A 22,845-nucleotide genomic window follows, 5' to 3' on the forward strand; every position below is an offset into this window, starting at 1 on the left:
AAAAAAACCAAGGGTCCGTTTCTCGAAAGTCCCGAAACTTTACGGGCCATTTCAGGTGTTACAATTCCCTTTGAATCTTAAGAACGGAGAGGATCTAATTCGTCAAACCTCACAGTCATTTTTACGCTTTTGTTACTTTGGAAAACATGTGAAAAGATCAGCTTTCCAAAACAAGCGGTTGGCCGTTTCACAATAGGCCAGTTTCGTATTCTAACGGTTGGACTGGATCTAGCATGAAATGGAGGCTAATGCGGGCAAATTAATTTGCATTTGAAAAGATTTGCCCGCATCAGCCTCCATTTCATGCTATATCCAGTCCAGCCGTAAGAATTCGAAAATGGTCTATCGACTTTTCGGGTTGCCAAGCAACTACTTTTCCATCCTTCTCACCGACACATGACAACTTAAACACCAATAGTTGCATTTGCCTTTGTAGCAATTTTAGAAACGTGTTGTGATAAAGCTATAATTGTAATTCTATGCATGTTTTATTTTGAATCAAGGGACTGTAACATTCAAACCAATTTCTCCTTGAATAAATTCATTTTCTTGTCTTTGTACGAGAATGATTGCGTTGCGTTTGAATAATAATGAACTGTTTTAAAAACCAAAGCAATAAACATTCATTTTTAACCCTGCAACTATTTTCAGACTCACAGAAATATGCAGGCATGTTTGTGAGCCAACTGAATACGTTGATATTGAGATTGGTTTCTTTACAATGCGCCAGATTTGTTCGAGAAGGACTAATCGAATAAATTCGTACAGGGCAAGGGCGTGGACAGGCACGTGGTTCAAAGGGCGTGGTCTACACACGTGCTGCCTTGCACAGCGTGCTCAGTTCCTCTACCAAAGTCTCGTGACGAAATGCCACTCGAATATCCGGGACATTAGTACAGTGTACGTCATTGCCTGAAGATCCCTCTCTCTTAAAATTGTTCCCAATCCAATGACGTTTAACCTGAAAAGATCATCATTAAAAGCAAATAAGCGGTCAGTAGGCAAGATTCCTAAAGAGCCTTTCCAGTAATGTCATCAGCCGCCATTTCGTTTCCTTTAAATGCCACTTTTTTTTTTTTTAACCAATACAAGACAATTTTGGAAACAAAATGGAGTTCAATTCTAGGAGGATTTAGTTAGACCACCAACATGGCTGACAATTCTTTTTCAGTTGTCGGAAGCCATGCTTACAAAACTTATGTTATCACTGTAAAGTTGTATGCATACGTTCTATCCTCAAGGTTGGACTGGCACAGCGTGGAATAGAGGCCAGTGGCGGAAACCATTTCCTTTCCAAATTATTTTTCCTGCATTATCCTCCATTACCACCTTGTCACAGAATAACCCTTGCAAAGACTGCGAAAACTCGTCTATTAGGGTGTATTTTACCAATGAGACCATTAATCTCGCCCTAGAATAGGCAAAAAACCTTCTGGCACACAACTCCTAGCGCATAGGTCATGACAAGCAACTTTCAGGGGGAAAAACCACTTGAGTTGACAGAGTCACAAAGAACATCGATATCGAAGTGTGTTCCGATCGAAGGTGAGCTTTCGAGTATTTACAGCGATTCCTTTTACTATGAAAATCAAAGATTACACTATCTGATAGAAAATCATATTGCCTGGGTCAGAAATCGATTTTTCAGGCTCAAATGAGAAACAAGGGTGACGATTTGTCAGACCGTTTGTGGCACAAAAAAAACAGAAACTGAGGCGACACACTCGGCCCACAAACTGCTATAGACGCAACCTCAAAAAGCAAAAGCATAGTCTCAGTATCAACATTTTCAAACAATCTTCCATCGTATTTACCACAGTTATTCACAGATAATAATAACAATAACAATAACATTGCAATGGAAGATACTGCATTGGCGGAATATTACCTTATCCTCAAAGCCACTCATTAAAACACTATTTCTTGCAAGCTCTGACATGTCACAGGTACTCAGCTTCCAAACCTGCGCTGCAATGCTGTACTCTTCCATCAGTGGTTCCTGTTAACAACAAGAGTGTTGTAAAATATAAACTTAGCGCAGGGTTGACTTGATGGGCAGGTGTTAATTACTCACAAATTGCAAAAATAGATAGATCTTTCGAGATTTGAAGTTCTGAGTAACGATTGCCTGGAACTGTTCATTTTGCCAATGCCTTGAGATTAACCCAATTTCGATATATTAAAATTCAGTCCTTAACGAAAGTATCATCTAGAGGCTCTCGGGAATAAACTCATACAAATCCTTATATTTATTCTCCAGAGCCTCGAGATGAGGCGTTTTGACTAGGACTGAATTTTAATATACCAAAATTGGTCTATTGCGAAAGTCGTTTGCCCGTCAAAATGGAGAACTTAATTATAAATGTACTGTAATATTTCAGTTTAAATATCGCAGTTTTAGTTTATTAGCAATTCATTTTGATGTTTCTTACTCCTGTAACTGATTGGCCACTTGTCCATTTGATCGACCAATGAGAAACAATCAATCGCAAATGTGACTTCTATAAGAACGTTTCCCCAGCTCAGTGAAATTTGCATTTTTTCTTTGAAATCTGATTGGCACATTTGATTAATCTTTTGATTTGATCGTTAAGATTGGCTAGAGTATCTGATTTAGTTTGGGTCTCAAAGCTTCAGAAATCCTCTATGGCTTCCCAGGTCAAAACTCAAGCAGAAACCTCTGCACCTTCCGGTAGTTACCGCGTACCGCGTAGAAGGTTGAAAAAGCGATTTAGAACGTATGATTTTTGCAGACGACCTTTGCACATGCAACTAGCAGTATATCATGACTTTCGATCATTGAAACGCGCAAGATACGTGAATGTCTGTCGTAAGGGTGGCTTACGTCTGATTTACACGGCACGGTTTGCGGCGAACTCATGGCCCAAACTAGTCGCATGCGAAAGTCGTATGCCAAAGTAATTGCTGCAGATAGTGTCGCTTAAATGTGCGTCACAGAACGAAGAGTTCAAGAGCAGCCTGTGCAGTGAATTCTGGTCGAAACCGCGATGCAGTTTGGTAAAAAGCCAGCTAGGCCAAAAGCATTGAGATTTTGCAAGGATTTGTCTTAAATTCTGATTATGGTACTGCTCGCTCCGCAGTAAAAAAGGGTGAATGGTTAGGGTGAATAAATTATTTTAAACGACGATGAAAATCATAAAAACTTGTTCCACCACAGTTACATGAAAACTACATAGCATTTTAATCACTTGGAGTATAAAACTAAGATTTGGGAGTTTAAAAAACGACAACGCGCACGGCTACAGCAAGGACAACGAAACAGTATCTAGTCATCCCGCCACCCAGGAACTCGACACCAACATGCAATCAAAGTCGCCACCAAGAGGAGTTATCTCGCCACCATGCAGTTGCTAAATTTCTGAAGTCAAACTTTACCGAGTTTGTCTTCTTCATATATCTAAAATTACACACTGGACTGGCGAGTCTTCCTGGTGGCGTGGTGACCGTAAACCAACGAAACAATATAATTGGTTAAAAGAGGAAGAATAATCGTGCTGGACACGCGGCACGCATTTTATCTCGTATTTTTGCGGTACACTTCATGAGGCGCGGTGGCCTCATGGTTAGTGTGCTCAACTCCGGATCGAATGGTCCGGGTTCGGGTCCTGGCCGGAGACATTGTGTTGTGTTCTTGGGCAAGACACTTCACTCTCACGGTGCCTCTCTCCACCCAGTGTATAAGAGGGTACCGGCAAACCTAATGCTGGCGGTAACCCTGCGATGGACTAGCATCCCATCCAGGGGGGAGTAGAAATACTCCTAGTCGCTTCATGCTACGAAAACCGGAGATAAGCGCCGGCCTGATTGGCCTTCCAGGCTCGTAGAAGACAACGACGTGAAATCACCAAATTTGGGCTTAAATGACGACGTGAGCATACAATTGTGAACCTTTCATCCTCTATGAACAAATCGAAAGTGGTTCAGCATCGTCTGTACTTTTATCGACAGCGATATTCGGCATCACAGTGGTCAAAATCAGGCGGGAGTAGATCATAGCTTTAGTGATTTCATATCCGCAGTTCATATATGATTCATTTCATATACCATTTCATCAGTGGTCAAGATGTTGACCACTCAAATGTTGACCGCGTCAAAACGTTAGTCAAAATGAGTCCACAACATTTTGACCACTGTGATGAAGAATATCGTTGTCGATAAAAGTACACACGACGCTTAACCACTTTCGATTTGTTTTTTTACCACAATATTCAACGCCAAAGAAAGTGTTTCTTTCAGAGCGTGACCAAAATTATGACACAGACAAGGAGCAAGCGTTGTCTATAACTTTCTAGCAATATGATTGGTTTATTTCCCAAAATGAACGTTCCTGATTACATTGCGTGACAATTGACGCGAGCATGACGCGAGCAGCGTTGTCTGGACTGTTACGTATCGACAACACCAAAGTAGCCAATCAGATTGCGAGATTACAAGCAATTGTGGTAAAATTATACATTGAAACTGCTCGTACCAATATAGCCTGCGAACGCAGACGTATTTCCGGCGGTCGTTTCTCGCCGGAAATACGTCTGCGTTCGCAGGCTAGTACCAATAGGAACTTTAGGATCTACGACGGCGACGCCGACGAAAACTTCATTGTAGTTTCAACTCTCTGGTGTTTTGAATCCCTTGGGGAACACTGAACAATACCACTTGATTTTAACACTAGTGTTAACTCCCTAATGCGACCGCAACCAATGTAAGCAAACATAACAAATGTACACCTTTAACTCTTGTTTTTAACCTGAAACTGCTCGTACCAATTAATTTTTTGGATACTTCGCCCTCGATATGGACGAGACGAAATAATCTTACGATGACGCCAATTTATATTTGGAACTGACTTTTTTCGTCGTCATTCGCCCTTGTCATACGGCGGCCATATTGTCCCGGGAGACCGAAAAAGCTTCGTTTTACCACGCCAAGCCTCGCAGTGGAAACCATGGGGGTGAGGCTTGGCGTGGTAAAACAAAGCTCTTTTGGTCTCCCGGGACAATATGGCCGCCGTGTGACAAGGGCGAATTGCCCTTGTAGTCCCTAATATCATTTTGGATTACGACTTGCCTTCGTAAAATGGAACATCAGTGGATCATCTGTGGAAAGCGATATCATCAGGCCACGTGCTAAGAAATCCGGAAGGGGGTTCCTCTGGTAGTTTAGAAACAAGGAATTGTTGCTAAGGGGCGACATGGCGATCCCGATTTGGGCCAAGTAATACAGATACTGCAGGGCCGGAATCTGATAACAAAATGAAAAAAATAGGAAGATATTTTGAAATTCTCCTCGGGAGATTACAAATCATGCATGACACATCAAATCAAATTTGGATTATTATGAAGAGTAACACGAATGGATTGCTAACAAAGTAACTCTCAGGCCACAGGAAAGAACCAAAAAAGCACCATCTTGCACATGATAGTAAAGGCAGTCAAATCAGGACCGTGATATTGATGGTAGGCGAGAGCAACATTTTCTTTGCGGATTCGAAAATTTTCACGACCACACGTATCCGGATTCAAACCGAATTGCCCTTCCACGCGTATCCGGATTCGTCCTAGTATCCAGGACTCCTCGGTTGATAACAGAGCATGCGCCATCAGGCGTGCGAGTTGGCGACAAGAGAAGCGATAGCAGCGGCCACGTTGAATATTTACGCGGTAAAGACTGGATCTGAGTTTGTAACGTCATCCTTTGTTGAAAAAGGTGTAATTAAAATTAACGCAAAAACCTTTTTTTTTTTGAGTGGGAGAGAAGAAAATCAAATTACCTCGAGAAAACACACCCTCTATGCAGACTAGAGTACCTATCACACGACACCAAGCCCAATGAAATCCTTGGACACAATGCGTAGTTACTAAAACATGGAACCAGCCAAAACCAGCCAAAACCACCTACAACCACCAACAAAACCAGCCAAAACGACCCAAAACCATCCACAATATACCTTAATACGACCGGTTTGTGTGATGTTGCGTGACTGTCACGTTGGGTTTGGGTTGTTTTGGCTGGTTTTGCCTGGTTCCATGTTTTAGTAACTACGGAACACAATGGTCAAAGGCAACCTCAGTTATTTTAAGAAAACTTCACAAACCTTTCTTAAGAGTAGACCGTGGGAGATATTCTCAGCTAACATGAAGGCAGAAACCAAGTGATGAGCTGGACCAGCTTCACCGCAGTGAGGTCGCAGAACAAACGTGTTGAAACCACGCTCTCTGTGTATTAATCAAAGCAAGGAGTCAAAATTAAGGGCCATTTTCTAAGGGCACAAAAATGGCTGCATTGAGTTTTCTTGTGCATTTGATGCAACTGAGTCAGTTTACCATGATAATGATAATGGGATATTTCTTTTCAAATAAAATTTCGACCTCGGATGTTGCGATATTCCCTGGTTCAACTTCCCAGCTGCACTTGTAAATAGCCAACTGGTTTGCCTCTGGCCAGTCGGGGTTCTTAACAGTTGTTGTTGTTCTGTTCCATCGTTTCGTTTATTGCATGTTTATCTAAACGACCAAACTACCAAGTGTGACCTCAATATGAGCTAATATAGTCCAGGCAACCAAACATCTGTAACATCTGTGCCCCCCCCGGCGAAGGGGGGGGGGGGGGGGCAAAGCGCCAATATTTTAAGCCACCAAGGACTCAGTTAGGGTTCCGCGAAGAAACACAGAATTACGCGAAGAGAAACAGAAGTCAAATTTTCTTTTTAACTTGTTTTTAGGGGTCAAAATTTTCTTAAGCCACGCCCAGATTAGTCTCCTTTAGGGGTCACAAAAAGCTTGAGCCACGCCCAGATGGTCTCCTTTAGGGGTTAAATTCAAAATTTCCGACAAGCATCCCCGTCTGTTCCATATGGGAGTACCCACGCCCCCCCTCCCGGGTCTGTGCCACAACAAAGACATTAGGATGATTATCAAAAGGAATTCATTTTATGTAGATACCATACAATACAATACAATACAATACAATACAATACATACTTAATTGAGTGTTCCCCATAGGGGCTTTTCAGGGCCAATGAAACACAATCCACAAAACAACAGAGCACAACAACAACAACTGTTAAGAATCCCAACTGGCCGGAGGAAAACCAGTTGGCTATTTACAAGTGCAGCTGGGAAGTTGAACCAGGGACTACCAGGAACAAATTCAGCAAGTGGTCAGAACAGATCTTGAACCCAGGAGCTGTAGATCTCAAGGCAAGTATCCTAACCACTTGACCGCAATTTTGTTTAGAAGAATTACAATAGTAAACTCTGCTTTCATCCTGCAGCCATTGCCAATACGACGCACCAGATGTGCATTTACCATAAACTGTGAAAAGCCAGTCACATTCAAAAATAATGATGTGCGTGATGGTCATTTGTGCATATGATGCATCAATGCACGTATGATGTAATTCAATAGCGATATTCACTGTTGACAAACAATTCTTTTGATATTTAGATTTTGCCAACCACAGAACAAAAGAACCTTTGCTTCAACAGACAATAGATCACCGGTGAGTATCGCTATATGGCGCTGAAAACGCCGACAAACTAAAAAAATTTAAAAAAACTAAAATTTGCTAAAACTCACCCTATGCACAAGATACCCAAGATTAGAAATTGCGTTCTCCTCATGTCGAACGCAATAATCTGAATAACTTTAAGATGAGTAACATGCGGTGTAACTGTACCTTCTTAAATGATTCAGCACCACCATGTTAGAGTAGAGGTAGTACAGGTAATAAGAATATGGAGGATTTTCCTCATTTGTCCAATCAGCAGGCAGTGGGCTTTGTGGAGAAAACAAATGGCTTTCAGCTTTGCTTTCGTCATCTACACTATCAAATCCAATCACCTGTCGTCAACAAAATCGGTTAGAAACCGGCTTTGAACCAAGCCTTGAACAATCATGTTCACATATTCACAGATGCATGTCTTGGTGTGCTTGTCTGGTAACATTAAATTCTCTACTTTTCGGCCAAATTTGACAAGTGCCCCAAGGTCTTTTGACCAGGATCCTGGTAAAACTGTTGGGACAAATCCCACTTTCCCCCCTCCCCCCATTACAATGTTGATTTTTCACGGTACCCTATTCTCAATTTTACGTCACAAACTGCTTTGCAATGCAAAATTTCTTTGAAAACAGGGGTGCAGAGCAACTTGTGACATGAAATCAAGAATAGACCCATGAAGTTTAGCTGCAATTTAACATTTTTTTCCTGAAGTGAACAAGACCAGATGGGGAACAATTTAAACTGCCACAATGTGTGGCCCACTCAGTTAATTAATCAGAATGAAAACATAGCGAACGGAGCACATCTCAAGTTGTTTTAAAAAGAGGGCATCAAGGGTTCTGCAAGCCAACTCTGTCCTGCACGTAGCAATCAATCAAGTGGAACTGATGCTGTCACATTTAGCTCACTTAATACAATACAATACATACTTAAATGACCGCTCCCCATAGGGGCTTTTCAGGGCCAATGAAATAATCAACGAAACAACAGAACACAACAACAACAACTGTTAAGAATCCCAACTGGCCGGAGGCAAACCAGTTGGCTATTTACAAGGGCAGCTGGGAAGTTGAACCAGGGACTACCAGGATCAAATTCAACGAGTGGTCAGAGCGGGTCTTGAACCCGGGATCTCCGGATCTCAAGGCAAGCGCCCTAACCACTGGGTTACACTGCCTCACAAGGCACTTGCAATGGTAATGGGAGTTATGCGGATTGTGTGAGAACATGTTGTGCGAGCCATAGTCTTTGAGTTAACAGATGCCTATTTTAGCAAACACTCAGTCTGCTGAGTCTGCATTACCTGTGTAAGAAATTTGTGCAGATCTGGATGAGACTGCGGGTTGACTGTCACCTCGAACAAAGGAATAAAGATATTCTCCAGCATCTCTTGGAAATTCTTAACAATATTCTTGGATCGGTAGACATCACTGTCCAAAATACAAAATTTAGAAAGAAAGTGACAAAGTGACTAAATTCTCAAAAATAGTTCTGGTTAGTAAATTTTAAGATATTGATGATGACAAGGATAGAAAAGAGCACCATCAAAATGACCATGATCATCATTGCTAATCATCAATACTGATCATAATGATAATTAAGGTCAATAACAACCATGATACAGATGATGATGTTAACGTGGGTGGAAGTGGGATGAGTTTAATGATGGTGACAATGATGATAATATATGATGCTGGTGTTGGGATGATATAATGAATATGACGGTGATGATGATGATGACAATGACGATAATGATGATGACAGTTTTGAAGACAACAAAATTAAAGTTTATTATATGACTAGCTGCGTGACCGGGCAAGATGAACCAAATCCTGTGCCGTGATTGGCTACGTGAGCAGGCAAGATTGAGCTATACTGCCCGCTCATTTTTTTGGTGTTTTATCCCCTGTAATAAATACTTTATTGACCAAGCTTGTTCGGTCAAGATGGCTGGATATTGGCCTCGTTCTTTTTTTCCGTGTTTATGGACCAAGACGAAGTCAAGGCCCATAAACACGGAAAAAAAGAACGAGGCCAATATCCAGCCATCTTGAGCTCTTTGACTAATGTTTGATCAGTAAACTGAAACCAACCTCGAATAAAGACATCAGAAGCAATCACTTAAAAGTAACACTCACAACAGCCGAGGAATCTGCACAAGCCAACGCACATGATCAGAATACACATTGTTGCCGACTGCCCACGAAGCCAATGTGTCCCATTCCGTTTGAGATCGGCCATAAATAGACAACCTGGGCTCTGCGTTCTGATACTTGCTCTCATCCAAGTCGGCAATAACTTCTTTTAAGATCTCAGCAAAATACCTCCCATTGATATGGTTGTCAGTCTTAAGAAAGATCTCTCTTAATCTACTTTCACCTATGAATAAAAACCGGAAAACCAAGACAAAGAAGTTAATGCAAAATAATAATATTAACGAACAAAATTATATATGATTGATTGATTGATTCGTCATAGCAACATTTGAACCCACAAATGACCACCTCTCAACATCGGTGGCTTCACTGCTCCTGAAGTTGGTTAGAGTATCACACCGGCATCGCAAGATCATGGGTTCAAACCCTGTTGAAGTCCTGAATTTTTCAGGTTTTTCTATGCAATTGCTAAAATTGCGTTCATAACTGCAAGGATCATAGCTTCACTTGAATAATAATACTATTGACTATGCTCATGTGTGCACATTCTTCATAAGTCTGATAAAAAAAAACAGCAAAAAGGAAAAACGTATAGACTGTCATAAAGGAAATTAATTAACTGCTAAAGAAAACCTTACCTATTGGATTATATTTGGTGTTGAATTTGTCGAAGCGGTGGAAAGTGTTCCTATCCTAAAAAATAAAAATAACATGTAATGTTATTTAAGAGTAAAATGTAACCAGCATGTGAGGGAAATAAACAAAGTACTAGATTGTATATTAAAATGTAAACATTCTGCTTTCCGGCAAAACAAAAGCAGCTGGAGAGGCCAAAGAATCCTGGCCTCCCACACAGAGAAAAGAACAGATATTCTACCCATGTGTTGTATGATGCAGGAATAAAACTTAGAAATACAATAATGGAAGAGAGAACCATGCTTTTAGATCAGAGAGCCTGGAGTAACCAGAGAAACAATGGCCGTTTTACAGCAGAGAATAAATGTTGCCTTAAATTGGGCCCTGAAGAGAAAGAATTAAATGAAACTCTTTCCCTGCTAAGAGTGGCACTTATAGATTATACTCTGCCAAATGCAAGGCGATTTTACTTATCAAAGAGGTAGCCTCAGACACAAAGGGGTTCATTGGCATAATTTGACACTGTGTTTCACCCCTATATATTTAAGGCCGGAAGCAGAATTCTTTCCACCCATTTAACCACATATATGCACACAACTGGAACATTTACAAGAACAATAATTTTTAGTACATACAGCGTGAACATCTAAAGTGTCAACACTAAGATCGTATGGTGTCAGATTCAGCATTGCAAAAACCTGTAAGTGAGAAAAATAAGAGCAAGTCATAAGCACTGAAACAACAATAGTGTTTCCTTTTTTGGAAAACTTTCGATGCTTTGTGAAAAACATAAACCTGTTCCATACACCTGTATTTTACTACTAACAGTACCCTTCAAATCAGGCTCTAATTTCATTAATTTATTGTTCGATGTAAAAATGAAGAAAATTATGATCCCTAAAATGGTTGGTGCAATCTAACAACATTATTTCGAGCCAAAGCAAAATGCCTCTTGTAACATTATTATTATTGTTGTTGTTGTTGTTGTTTTTGTTGTTGTTATATGTTATTGTTATTACTCTTAAATTACAGTAGTCTTGAAAATAATTATCAACGTGGGAAGACTAACAAATTCACTGATTGAGTTGTTCACTTACCTCTCGCAAAGTGACTTCTCTCCCTTCATGGACCATGACAATATCTTCAGCATTGTACTTCATCTTTCTCTTTATAAAACGTAGCAAATGTTTCTGGTTCATACAAGAAGCTGCGTGAACATGAGTATCTACCTAATAATAAAAGACACCAGAAATTACATTGATATGTCAGACTTAGAAGATACATGCATGTACGTACAGAGCTTCTCTTTTACCATACTCCTATGTGACTGAATGCAGAAGAGCAAAAATAAATGTTTTGTTTTTGGCTAAAAAGATTTCAAGATTCATTAGAAATATTCCCCTAGTGTCACATAATACAATATATTCAGATGGTTTTAATCAAATTATTGTCACATTAACTTGTGTCACTTTGAGTGGCCTTGCAGAGGATTTTCATCTTTATGCCGATGATACGCAGCTAGAGCTATGTTTAAATTGAGTCAATGGAAATTGAAAATGCAAGGCTGCGGGTCGAGTGTTGTATGGAGGAGATATGCAATTGGATGACCTTAAGTGATCTCAAACTTAAAGTGCCCTTAACCCCAAAATATTTTTCTCGCTAAAATGAATCTTTTCAGATGTTTGAAACACATTGCAGCCATTTTTTTCATTTTTCCAACAAATCCTGCCATTTTATAGGCTTTGAAAGTTGCGAAAATCCAAGCATCTTTTGTTCACAACCGAGTCAGAAGGGGAGTGGGTCTATTCCTGATTTGACGTCACAATCTACTTTGCATGCATTTTTACAAAGAGTTAATGTAATGTAAATCAGTTTGTGATTCTTTACTCTTTGGTTGTCCAAAATATCAGATACAGAAACTGCAATATGTTCAGAGTTTCAGCATATCACTCCTGTTTTGTTAGATCTTCATTGGCTCCCAATTCATTATTGTATAGTTTTTAAAATTTTATTATTAGTATGTAAGTCCATTCATGGAGCGTCTCCAGCCTATCCTTCTGATTTGCTAACATTTCATTCCCACTCACGATCACTATGGTCTGTTACAAATATGCTTTTAGATCAGCCAAGGTAACTAACAAAGACTTACGGAGATAGAGCGTTCTCCGTATTTCCAAGATTATGGAATATGCTTCCACTGGTGCTGCGTAGATCACCCTCATTTGATCGTTTTAAACAATCTCTTAAAATTTATCTTTTTGCTAAATAATTTGTAAAAAGTCGTTCTTTATTTTGTGATTGTTCTTCTACTTAATTTCTTATTTGTTGATTTATTTCTTAGTCACTTTTTACTTCTTAATATAGTAATATTATTATAATTATTGTAAGTATTATTTAAGTTAGTATCTTTTAACCTTGTTAAGCGCCATGAGCGATTAGGATATGAGCGCTATACAAATATTATTATTATTATTATTATTATTATTACTACTTAAAAGAAGATTAAAGTGGCTCTGTAAATTATATCATAAAGATGATTTACCAGTAATTAAAGAAGCCAGTAATTAAAGGTAATTAACAAAATTTTGCCCTTTGCCACATCTTAAAGATGAGTTGTCGGAATCCAGTGGTTTCAGTAAGCACCGACAGCCAACAAAACATGTTGGCTATTTTAGTCAAAGAAGTCAGCTTCTTTTTTCACCAAATTGAAGTAATTAAGACAGATTTTTTTAAACCTCAGAAAGATTAACAGTCATTTTGACAATAACAGCAGTTGGTTACTCTACTCAAACCAGCCACTAACTTCAAATTTTATTGAAAGCCCTGGGAATCCCCCTCAGTACTGGGAAGCCCCCTCACTACTGAAGGGCATTACTAATGCCACTGAGGATTCTGGACTTCCCAGCCACTCTGCCTCCATTTAGCTTGATGCAGATGATAACCTTTCATAGGACCCCTATTAAGGAAAAAAAACATTTCATTATTTCAATCCTACCTTTCTGACATTGTAGAAGTCTCTGTGAGGAACTTCCTTCATAGCTGCTAACTCTCTGTTTTCATTTAACAAATTATGGAGACTAAAGCAGGATTCCAGGTATTTCAGGCGACGATAGGCAAATGATTTACTAAGACACAAAATCAAAAACTGTTTTCTGAATAAACAAAGTAACACTGATTCTTTGATCCAGCATTAACTGAAATAGCACTAATGTTATTGTCAACGTACAGTATACCTATTTTCCTCTTCTTTCCTTTAATATTAAACTTTCAGGGATTGAGTGTATCCCTTGGATTGAATACTTCCCAGGGTTACAATAAGACACTGCTCTATGCTACCCTATATCAGTATCGCCTATTAAGGGCTGGTAACACGGACAGAGAGGAAGATTTTAATACTGAAAAACTTTAGGAAACTGAAATTTCACCCTAATCAGCCTTTTATCTTTCTTTCTTTCTTTCTTTATTTCTTTGTTTGGTTGTTTCTTTAACAGCAGAATTTCCTTTCATAACTATGTTTTGTTTTGGTAGCTCAAGTACAGACTGTGATAGCAAGCATCTTGAAAGAAAAGACATGGAGGAAGGTGCTAAGATTTTTTCTAGCTGCAATAAAATCTTGCTGTTGTCAGAAGTATCAGGCAATATTAAACAAAAGCAAGTTTTGCGGAAAACTTACCACCACCAGCTCTCTTCAAGTGCACTTTTTTTTTGAGGGGGGGGGGGAGGGGAGGGGAGGGGTGGAGGGGGCATGGTTGGTTCATTGGTTAGAGCTCTCCGCCCCCCACCCCTCCCTCCTCCATCAACGCGACCATAGCTGGGGAGAAACTTCACAAGGTTTACTTGTGGGTTACAAATAAACATACCGGTACCTTGGAATTACTCTCCCCAAAAAGTAGAAAGAGGGGTGTATTTGCAAACATCTCAGCTAGGGTTGTAGCTCCATGGCAACTGGACCATGTGCCTATTAAATCATGGCTTTAAGGACGTTCGCGCCAATTGTTTCTGCGCATCCTTACTGCGCACGCAAATGCACACGCCACGTCATACACGAGCGCGCGCGCTAAGTAATAAAATGAGAACTGATAGGGCAAAAGGCCATTGCTATAGCTTTGCCTGGATTTAATGGTCTTGGGCGTTCGGTGACCCCTATTTTTCTTTCCAGAAACGGATTTTATTTACAATTATCTCCACGTTGTCCAAAAATGAACAAAAAATCAATGTGGGAAGTTCAAAAAAATTTCAAGATTTCTGCTCACGGGACATCAAATCCTGCCATCTTGCGGCTGCAAGGCGCGTGAAACTGTGGTCGCTAAATGCGAACTTGATCTTTAAGGGAACCTCACCAGTTGACTAAATTCACTTAATTAGTCCACTTAAACAATATTTGGCAGAGAAGATTTCACTTCAAAGATTTAATTGCAATATATTTGGGTTTACAGACACTGGCCTTATTTGATAACGAAGCCCGATTTTGTCACATTTTGGGTGTTTTTCCGGGCATGTTCTCTCCAAAACGAAGTCGGTGACCCCCCATTTTTTTTACATTTCTGACATAACTAACTCATCATCTTACAGTGGTAAAAGTTTCAGAAGAAAATCAGTTTTGAAAAAATTTCGCGCGAATGTCCTTAAGGATGTGTCATGACTTTAATGACTTTATTAATGGAGGGAACATAGTATTTGACTGGTTAACCCATTGGCCCCTCAGGTGGCCGGGGGATGCCCCAGTCTCACTCCCAGGAATCAAACCAGGGGATGAAATTTAAATTCATAATTTAGATCTCAAATTTTATGGGATAATGAGACAGTCGTCCATTAATTTTACTTTATTACCGGTACTCATTCATTCTGTCCTTGTTCTATCACCCCATTGGAGGCCTGTGGTAAAGGTGTGTGGTTTCTGGTAGCCTCCCAGCCAACTACTTCATCATTTGCAGCCTTTAATGGAGGGGACATAGTTTCTGACAGGTTAACCCATTCACTCGTCAGGCACCGTAGGGTGCCCCCGTTGATAAGTAAAATCGTCTGGCTTTAAGCCGCAGCTGCACGAGCGCTATGTAGCCGGTAAAATCCGTTTTCAGGTTGAATTGGTGATCCTCATTTTACCTAGGTTGAATATGCACTCAGATGGATTGAAGAAACTTTTTTGGAGTCTAAATTAAGTGTCGAGAAAAATTAGGGTCCAGTTAGGATTAGCTATTACACCAATCATAGAAAAGTAAATAATAAAAAGAACTGTGGTAGGTTGAGCATGTTCATCGTTGTAGTGTAGTGGCACAGACACAGTAGTACAGATCTGGAGGGTGCGAGTTTGAGTACCGGTGAGTGCATAAATACACAGTGAGTGCATCAATACAGAAATCGATGATTAAGAAGATGTGTTGAGATGCGTAAGACAGAGCAGAGCTTGAGGAGGGAAGGTATAAGTATCCTTTTTTTTTGGGGGGGGGGTGGTTAAGCTAGGTTGAGTGCATAATTCAACCTAGGTAAAATGCTGATCACGAATTTAACCTACTAGGTTAAAACAGATTCAACCTGAGAACGGATTTTACCAGCAACAGCTACACTTGTGACAAATTTTGCCGACAAATTGAAGGTCGAACGAATCGCATACTTTAAGAGACCTGGGCACTATAAACAGACATTCCTACTTTAATTTCATTGGCTAAATACTCTTTAGTCACGTCGCAAGTGCGGGCAAATAGTTGCAGGGTGGCTACACGGGCAACTATCTCTGCAATTTTGACGTGAAAGTTTCAACTCTGGTGACTTTTTTCTTGCGATTTTTTCGCCTCGCCAGTTCAAAGGTGGCTACACATGTGAATAGGGAGCTTAAGCACACACGTTTTTGAGACACGGGCGGCAACCGGAAGAGAACATTTCGCGTGCCACGACAGTGGTGTCTCCTTGATTTTTATACTAATCATCTCTAATGGAGGAAAGATACTTAGCACTATAAATGTGGTTGACTGAAGACAAGTTGAAAGGGAAAACAGGTCACTCCCGGTTGCCGTCCGCATCTCAAAAACACACGTGCTTAAGGTCCCTATTTTCATCTCACGCTGGCAACGCGACAAAGTTTGAAAAAATCACATCACCAGCACAAGCAAAAATTGCTCATGTAGCCGCGGCTTTACGGAGTAAAATCTATAAGTGTTACTCTTGGGCAGAAAAGGATTAACCTTGATACTAGGAACACAATTTATAACAAAAAATTGGATAATAACATCCCTAAAGACCTTCCTAGTGTGAACAGCCTTTTTATACTCACATAGGTCCGTGGGTTGAAAGAGCTAGCAGAATATTTTGATCCTCAAAAAATTCTTGCAAGTTTGGATGCGGGTGTTCAACTGCCTTGGCATTGTCGTTGACCGTCGCAAGACCACTAGTTATCCTTTTACAAGCTGTGATCTGAACAACACCATCAATCATGTCAAAAAGGTATCCACAATCACCTGGTACTTCGATATCGTAAGGTGACTGCACTGCGAAAGACTGAAAACAGGTATCTGATGACAAATTCAAAATCAAGAGTCAACTCAGAGTTGTTCCTGCTCTGAAACAAAGGAAATTACTTCATGGAGATTGTTAACATTAAAAATCCAGCATAAAGCATTGGCCCAGTGTTGAGAGCATTTGCCCAAGGCTAAAACTTGGCAGTCCCCAGGTCACCCATGGCGGCTTTAAGAAGAACCAGGGTGACTAAAACTTGAGATTTAATCATCTGATATGCGACTATGATACCAACGAATTCAGCATGATATATTGCAAAGTGCAAAGTTTCAAGAAAAATAAAATGACTAGTTGTTTAATTTGGTGACCTTTCAGTTCTTTTTCCCAACTTAAACTTAACTGAATACAGCAAACTTTTAGTTTTTTAAGTGGACAATTCAAATAGGGATTAACCATTACGAATTCTGAGATGATTGATCCATAATGAGATGCCATTTTGATTTTTCTGCTGTTGCAATGTGACTCCAGCTTCACCCAAAGTACTTTGCTGTCATTTCAAAAATCCTTGAGACAATCCAGGGCCAATTAATGATGTCCCAGACAACCATGAAATCAATGAAAGTGGATGAGCTGGCCAACAAGTTCTGGAGTTAAGTTTTAGCCCTGTTTGCCCTCCACAAATGACACCCTGGGTTGTTCCTCAAGATCAACACCCTAATACATGATGTCGCATGAGTTTGATGGTTCTCCCCTCTTCTCCAGGGCCCGGTTGTTCAAAAGCCGATTAACGCTAATCCCAGATTAAAAGTTAACCAAGGAGTTTATTTCTCTACTCCCAAATGCTATTCAACGCTGTTATTTGGCAAAACTTTACATTAGAAGAAGTCAATCTGGAAAAACAAAAATAAGCAAATAAACTTTCAACAAAAGGTTGAAAACATGAAAGAAAAGTTTACGCTAATCCTGGATTAGGTTAATCGGCTTTCGAACAACTGGGCCCAGATACTCAAGTTTTCTTCTCTCATTAAAAACAATACTTGATTTGATTTTATTTCAAGGGCCTTAAGTTGATTTAACAAATGAAATTATATATGAAATGCATCATATATTGAACTGCGGATATGAAATCAAGTAAAGCTACATGTATGATCCTTGCAGTTATAAACGCAATTTTAACAATTGCATAGAGAAACCTGAAAAATTCAGGACTTCAACAGGGTTTGAACCCATAACCTTGCAATACTGGTACAACACTCCAACCAACTGAGCTATGAAGCCACTGACATTGGGAGCTGGTCATTTGTGGGTCATTTCACATATCATTTCATTGTTGATTCATTCATCACAGTAACATTAGAATCCACAAATGACCAGCTCCCGACATCAGTGGTTTCATACCTCAGTTAGTTAGAGTGTTCTAGCAGCATCATAAGGTCACGGATTCAAACCCCATTGAAGTCCTGAATTTTTCAGACTTCTCTACGTTATTGCTAAAATTGCGTTCATAACTGTAAGATCATAGCTTCACTTGATTAAGTTGATTTGTAGTCTCCTCAGTCTGTAGTGTTAGGCTTTGAATTGAAGAAAATTTAACAAAGTCACAAATAGCTGCTCTATCGGAATCTGCATTTTATGGTGAAGGCAGTTAAAAAACGACTGTGACTACATTCTAACATCATGTCAACTTCTCCAGTATGCCGTGGAGAAAGAACTTTCTCACAGAAAAATGTGGCAGTACTTGGTATAAAACTAACCATGATGTAACTCCTGGAACGCACTCAACTTTTATTAATGACTTATCTGCTGCTCAAATGGATCTGATAACACAAACTAACTGAAAAGGAAATTACCATATTCCTCCATACTGATATTTCTTTTCATTGGAAAGTGAACATCCACATCATAATCACTATGAACAGTCTTCAGTTTACGAGCAGTTGTTGGACAAAAATTTTGTAAACTCAGTGCCATGTACTTCGCTCTTACAAAAAGAGCCTCTATCAAAAGCTTTGCTGCTTGCTGAAGTTCATCTATTGATACCTGAAATCAAACATTTTTAGGAATTTACTAGACAGCGATGATAGCAATAAGGGGTGCAGGGATGGCGCATTAGTGAGAGTACTCGCCTCCCACCAATGTCGCCCGAGTTCCATTTCCAGACTTGGGAGTCAAATGTGGGTTGAGTTTGTTGGTTCTCTACTCTGCTCAGACAGGTTTTTCTCTGGATACTCTGGTTTACCCACTCCTAGACTGCTAGCAGTCCCTGCTAAGTCAGTCAAGCCACCCTCTTTAATCACCCATGGGAGCCGAAGGGAGAACGGGAAGAGAGTGAGAAGTGGTTCATTTGAAAGGACAAATGACCGAAACCTACCACAGAAACCTCCTTGGGAAATCGAAGACAGATTGACATCACCATCTGACAAGAAGTAATTAACTTGTCAAAAAAAATGTGACAGTGGTCCATTGTCAACAAACCAATCCGATTATGTGAATGGGTCGGTGACTTAGTGCAAAGGCTGCAGTACCTACAACTCCCTCTCTCCCCATTCTTCCCTCGCCTCTTTGGCTCACTTGAATGGACCACTTTCGATATATTAAAACTCAGCTTGGCAGCCAGGCCGAGAGGATACAAACAATGGAAACTGAATGAACATGTTTATTCATTTCTTTTGTTTGTGTCCTTTAAGCCTCACTATCAAGCTGAATTTTAATATATCAAAAGTGGTCTATTACTAAGGTCCCGTCCACACATATCTGGATATTTTTGAAGATAAGTGAAGTGAGGCTATTAGTCTCTCCCCACGGGGCTTTTCAGGACTAGTTTACAATACTTTGTGGGGGACTTTAGCCAGACTGCTTGTTACGCAGTTTACAATTAATTTTAAGGAAGTGAAAGATGCCCCCGCTCAGATAAGGTCAGAACCCAACACCGGGGACTACGTCCCCTAATCTTATCGAACAGTGAATGGATTCTTTAATGTCCCATACTATTTAATTTCCAACCAGGGCTATGAGACGGGACCTCCGGTTTACAGTCCTTATCCGAGAAGACTTGAAAGCCTAACCATTTGCAGATGTAATTACAAAGGCAGCACTTTCTCCTAAGTTATTTTAAGACCCTGAGTGTTAGTCAGGCCAGAGTCGAATTCACGACCTCCCGCGTGACAGCCCGGTACTCAACCAACTGAGCCACCGGTGCGTGATTGAATCCGCAACTTTTTCTTTCCAGATGCCTTCTGTCCACATGTATCTGTTGAATTCGCTGGCAAATCCGGAACTTTTCTAATACGCTCTCCAGAGTGGATATTTTTTAATCTGCTATGAATCTGGAACCGTGTGGACGCTAAATCCAGAAAATTTTCAATCTGGATAACGTAACAAGATTGAGCCCAGTTCCTCACCGTGAAATCAATTCTCAAGATGGCTGTCCAGGGCTACATGGCGTATGCTTTGTTACCTCTGTTTCCTTGAGGAGTCCTGAGTACCAGAGTGAATCCGGTATTGTTTCAGATGCGTGTGGACGGGCAAATTCGATTTGAATATGCTACATGTGGATGGGAATAAATTTTAAATCCGGAAAAAAGTTGCAGATTCAAAAATATTCACTAATTATTTCCCCAGAAGCCTTCAGTCTTCCTCTCAGCAACAAGAATAGTGACCTATGGCTAATTGCAAACAATATGCAATGATTGTGAGAGTCTATTTTCCTACGTCTTCGCAACCACTATTGGTTTGCAAAAGGGCTGGAACTCAATGATCTGCTGACTTCCTGCTTTTGAACCATTTAGAGGTTGCCATTCCTGGTGCTGAAGGAAAAATCCCCCTTGGGGGCGAATAGGGTTACTTTGCCTCGCTTTGAAAATGAGGCTGCTAGAAATTCGGACAAGACAGTACATACCCCACTGATGTCTCCACCTGATATGGAAACTTTTTGATAAAAAGGGAAATCTTCTTGGTTCATGTGATCGGCCGTGTCTTCTTTCGTCACAGCTTCCTCCAAGTCGCTAAAGTCATCCGGAGTCAAGCTTCCCATCATTTTCGAGTGTTGCCTTTCCAATTGCAAAGCGACCTCCTCATTTTTTAACGCAATCTTTTCTATTGGATGCCGAGGTATTTCAAAAGGATGACACCATAAGCCTTCTTTCTTGTGCGAATCTCTTGAAACCTCAGCCTCGTCTTTGAGAACTTCCAAAGTTTCTTGCAAAGTATGGAAAACATCGTGTCTTTTTTGTGCAATTACCTTTCCCACCGCGGAAGCAAACTTTGGAGATTCGCTAAAAATACGCTGCCGTCTGGCTAAATCTGGAGAAAAAACGTGTTCGCGTTCGTTAGAACTGGATGCCTCTGGAGTTCCTTCTCCTTTCTCAGGAATATTCAACGATAGATTTACAGGTCGCTCGATGTGTTTCCAGTCGTCGGCCATTTTGCCGGGAGCTAATCCAGAACTTAATCCCAGGTTTGATTGGTTAAAATTAAGCTACAGTACATATCTTACGAGTGCTTGGATTGGCGTATTGTCGACGCAAGAAGCTATTAAATTTATATCTTGCAAAAAGCTCTGCTGAATTTTCAACACTTATAACAGCAGCATAGGAAAGAATTAAGATTGAAACCGCAATACCTGTGGCGAGATAATTTCTTCCAATTCACGGGAGAAAATAGATGGGGTTCCTAAAAATATTATATTCTTTTATCCACATAAGCTCATTCCAAAAACCCCAAGAAATATTTCTTGCGATAATTATGAAAATCAAGAACGTATTCCAAGTATGGCAATTTTACGGAGCGTAATAAGCTCTTGAAAATCAGCTGATTTCTGTTAACTGACCTTTAGAAACGCGAATCACATCGTACAAACATGAAAAAAAAATGAAACAATCGATCCCTGTTAGCTATCTTGTGGATTTGCTGTCCGTTGGCAAATGTTGACTGATTCAACCATCGAACACAATCGTCGAGAGAAGTAAAAAAATTGGATCGAAATGCCCATTTAAAATTACGAGCTTCAATTTTATTGAAAATAATATTTCGCAATTCGTGAATTCATCAAAGGAACTTTAGATACAGTGTGTGGGCCCCTGTATTAACTTGATTTAGGTAAATTTTTACCACTGGTCCTGAATTCGCCGATCGAAATGCATACAAGCATTGGGATGTGTTGGAATAAATATGAGATTTTCTGATTCATTTTTTGTGTCGATCACCCGCCGGCCGCCAGGGTAGCAAACAGGTACAAATTAAAACAATCCATTTCTACTTCTACTTTTCAACAAAGGTTGTCGATTCACCTTCATCAACGGCTATTGCTCCTTCTTCAGCTAACTCACATCTCTCGGTGTCCATCATGGTACAAGATCGACGAACGAGATTATTTGATATTCAACGTCTGTTTTTCTGGCGAATATTTCTATTTAACACCGTCAACGAAGTCGGTAGGTTCACCTCGTTCGCATGTTTACCACATTTCACCGGAAGTCACGAAAAACCCGTGACATTTCGTGACATTTGCTGTGATCGAAGTGAACAATGATGATCTTTTATTTTGCACTGTTCACATAGAAGATTGGAAAATTTCCTCAATTTTCTAAAAGAAAAAAGTGCAACCCTCCCTACCATTTCCTACTACTGATCAAGTGAATGCAATGGGGATATACAGATCGCGTCGACCGATCATTTAACCATATCGTTTTTCTCAGCTAAAAATAACCGCCTATTTTTCATGCAGCATTGGGCAGAGCCGGAAAGTAAACAATGAAAAGGTCGAGGCGGTATGATCTAAAAGCTTGAATGAATACCGGTGACCCTCGCCTACGTTAATTAAACTCGTAAAACACAATAGAGCTGTGTCCTAAAGGGATTCAATGAAATCAGAGGTTGTAAAGAGCTGCGTCCTAATTGTAAAACTCGCCTACGCCTCGCTTTACGGGCAACCCTAAAATCAGGAATCAGGAATCCGGAATCACAGGTCATTGTTTTACCAATACAGAGAGTAAAAACTATCCTAAACATTCATAAAAGCTAACCTTATGCCTAATTAGGCCTAAACAAACGTTTTTGGGTCTAAGGTTAGCTTTTATGAATATT

At 40.1% G+C, this 22,845-nt stretch overlaps 1 protein-coding gene across 2 annotated transcripts; it reads right to left on the minus strand.

Annotated features, from left to right (window-relative positions):
- Positions 1-456: 456 nt before the first annotated feature.
- LOC138030957 (AMP deaminase 2-like) lies at positions 457-22,207 on the minus strand. 2 transcript variants are annotated; one of them, XM_068878813.1, is made up of 15 exons: positions 22,050-22,207; positions 20,660-21,063; positions 18,612-18,801; positions 16,580-16,817; positions 13,307-13,436; positions 11,409-11,540; positions 10,947-11,009; positions 10,314-10,368; positions 9,658-9,898; positions 8,823-8,949; positions 7,697-7,860; positions 6,113-6,233; positions 5,086-5,259; positions 1,889-1,999; positions 677-961 (listed from the first exon to the last, which is right to left on the minus strand). In XM_068878813.1, exons 1-15 carry the CDS (start codon positions 22,105-22,107, stop codon positions 809-811), a joined length of 2,361 nt encoding a protein of 786 aa, XP_068734914.1. In that variant the 5' UTR covers positions 22,108-22,207; the 3' UTR covers positions 677-808. The 2 variants fall into 2 exon arrangements, with proteins under 2 accessions (XP_068734913.1, XP_068734914.1); XM_068878812.1 differs by lacking the exon at positions 22,050-22,207 and having other exon boundaries at positions 457-961; positions 20,660-21,264.
- Between the last annotated feature and the right edge of the window lie 638 nt (positions 22,208-22,845).

The sequence above is a fragment of the Montipora capricornis genome, chromosome 13 (assembly GCF_036669925.1).
Source record: "Montipora capricornis isolate CH-2021 chromosome 13, ASM3666992v2, whole genome shotgun sequence".
NCBI classification, from domain to species: Eukaryota; Metazoa; Cnidaria; class Anthozoa; order Scleractinia; family Acroporidae; genus Montipora; species Montipora capricornis.

Bases quoted from the DNA above. Each gene is read 5' to 3' on its own strand.
- LOC138030957 (XM_068878812.1), bottom strand. From the start codon at position 21,184: ATGGCCGACGACTGGAAACACATCGAGCGACCTGTAAATCTATCGTTG. The intron at 13,437-16,579 runs GTGAGTATAAAA...TTTGTGTCTTAG, and splicing joins CTTTCAACCCACGGACCTAT to TAAATCATTTGCCTATCGTC. The intron at 11,010-11,408 runs GTAAGTGAACAA...TCTCACTTACAG, and splicing joins GAGAAGTCACTTTGCGAGAG to GTTTTTGCAATGCTGAATCT.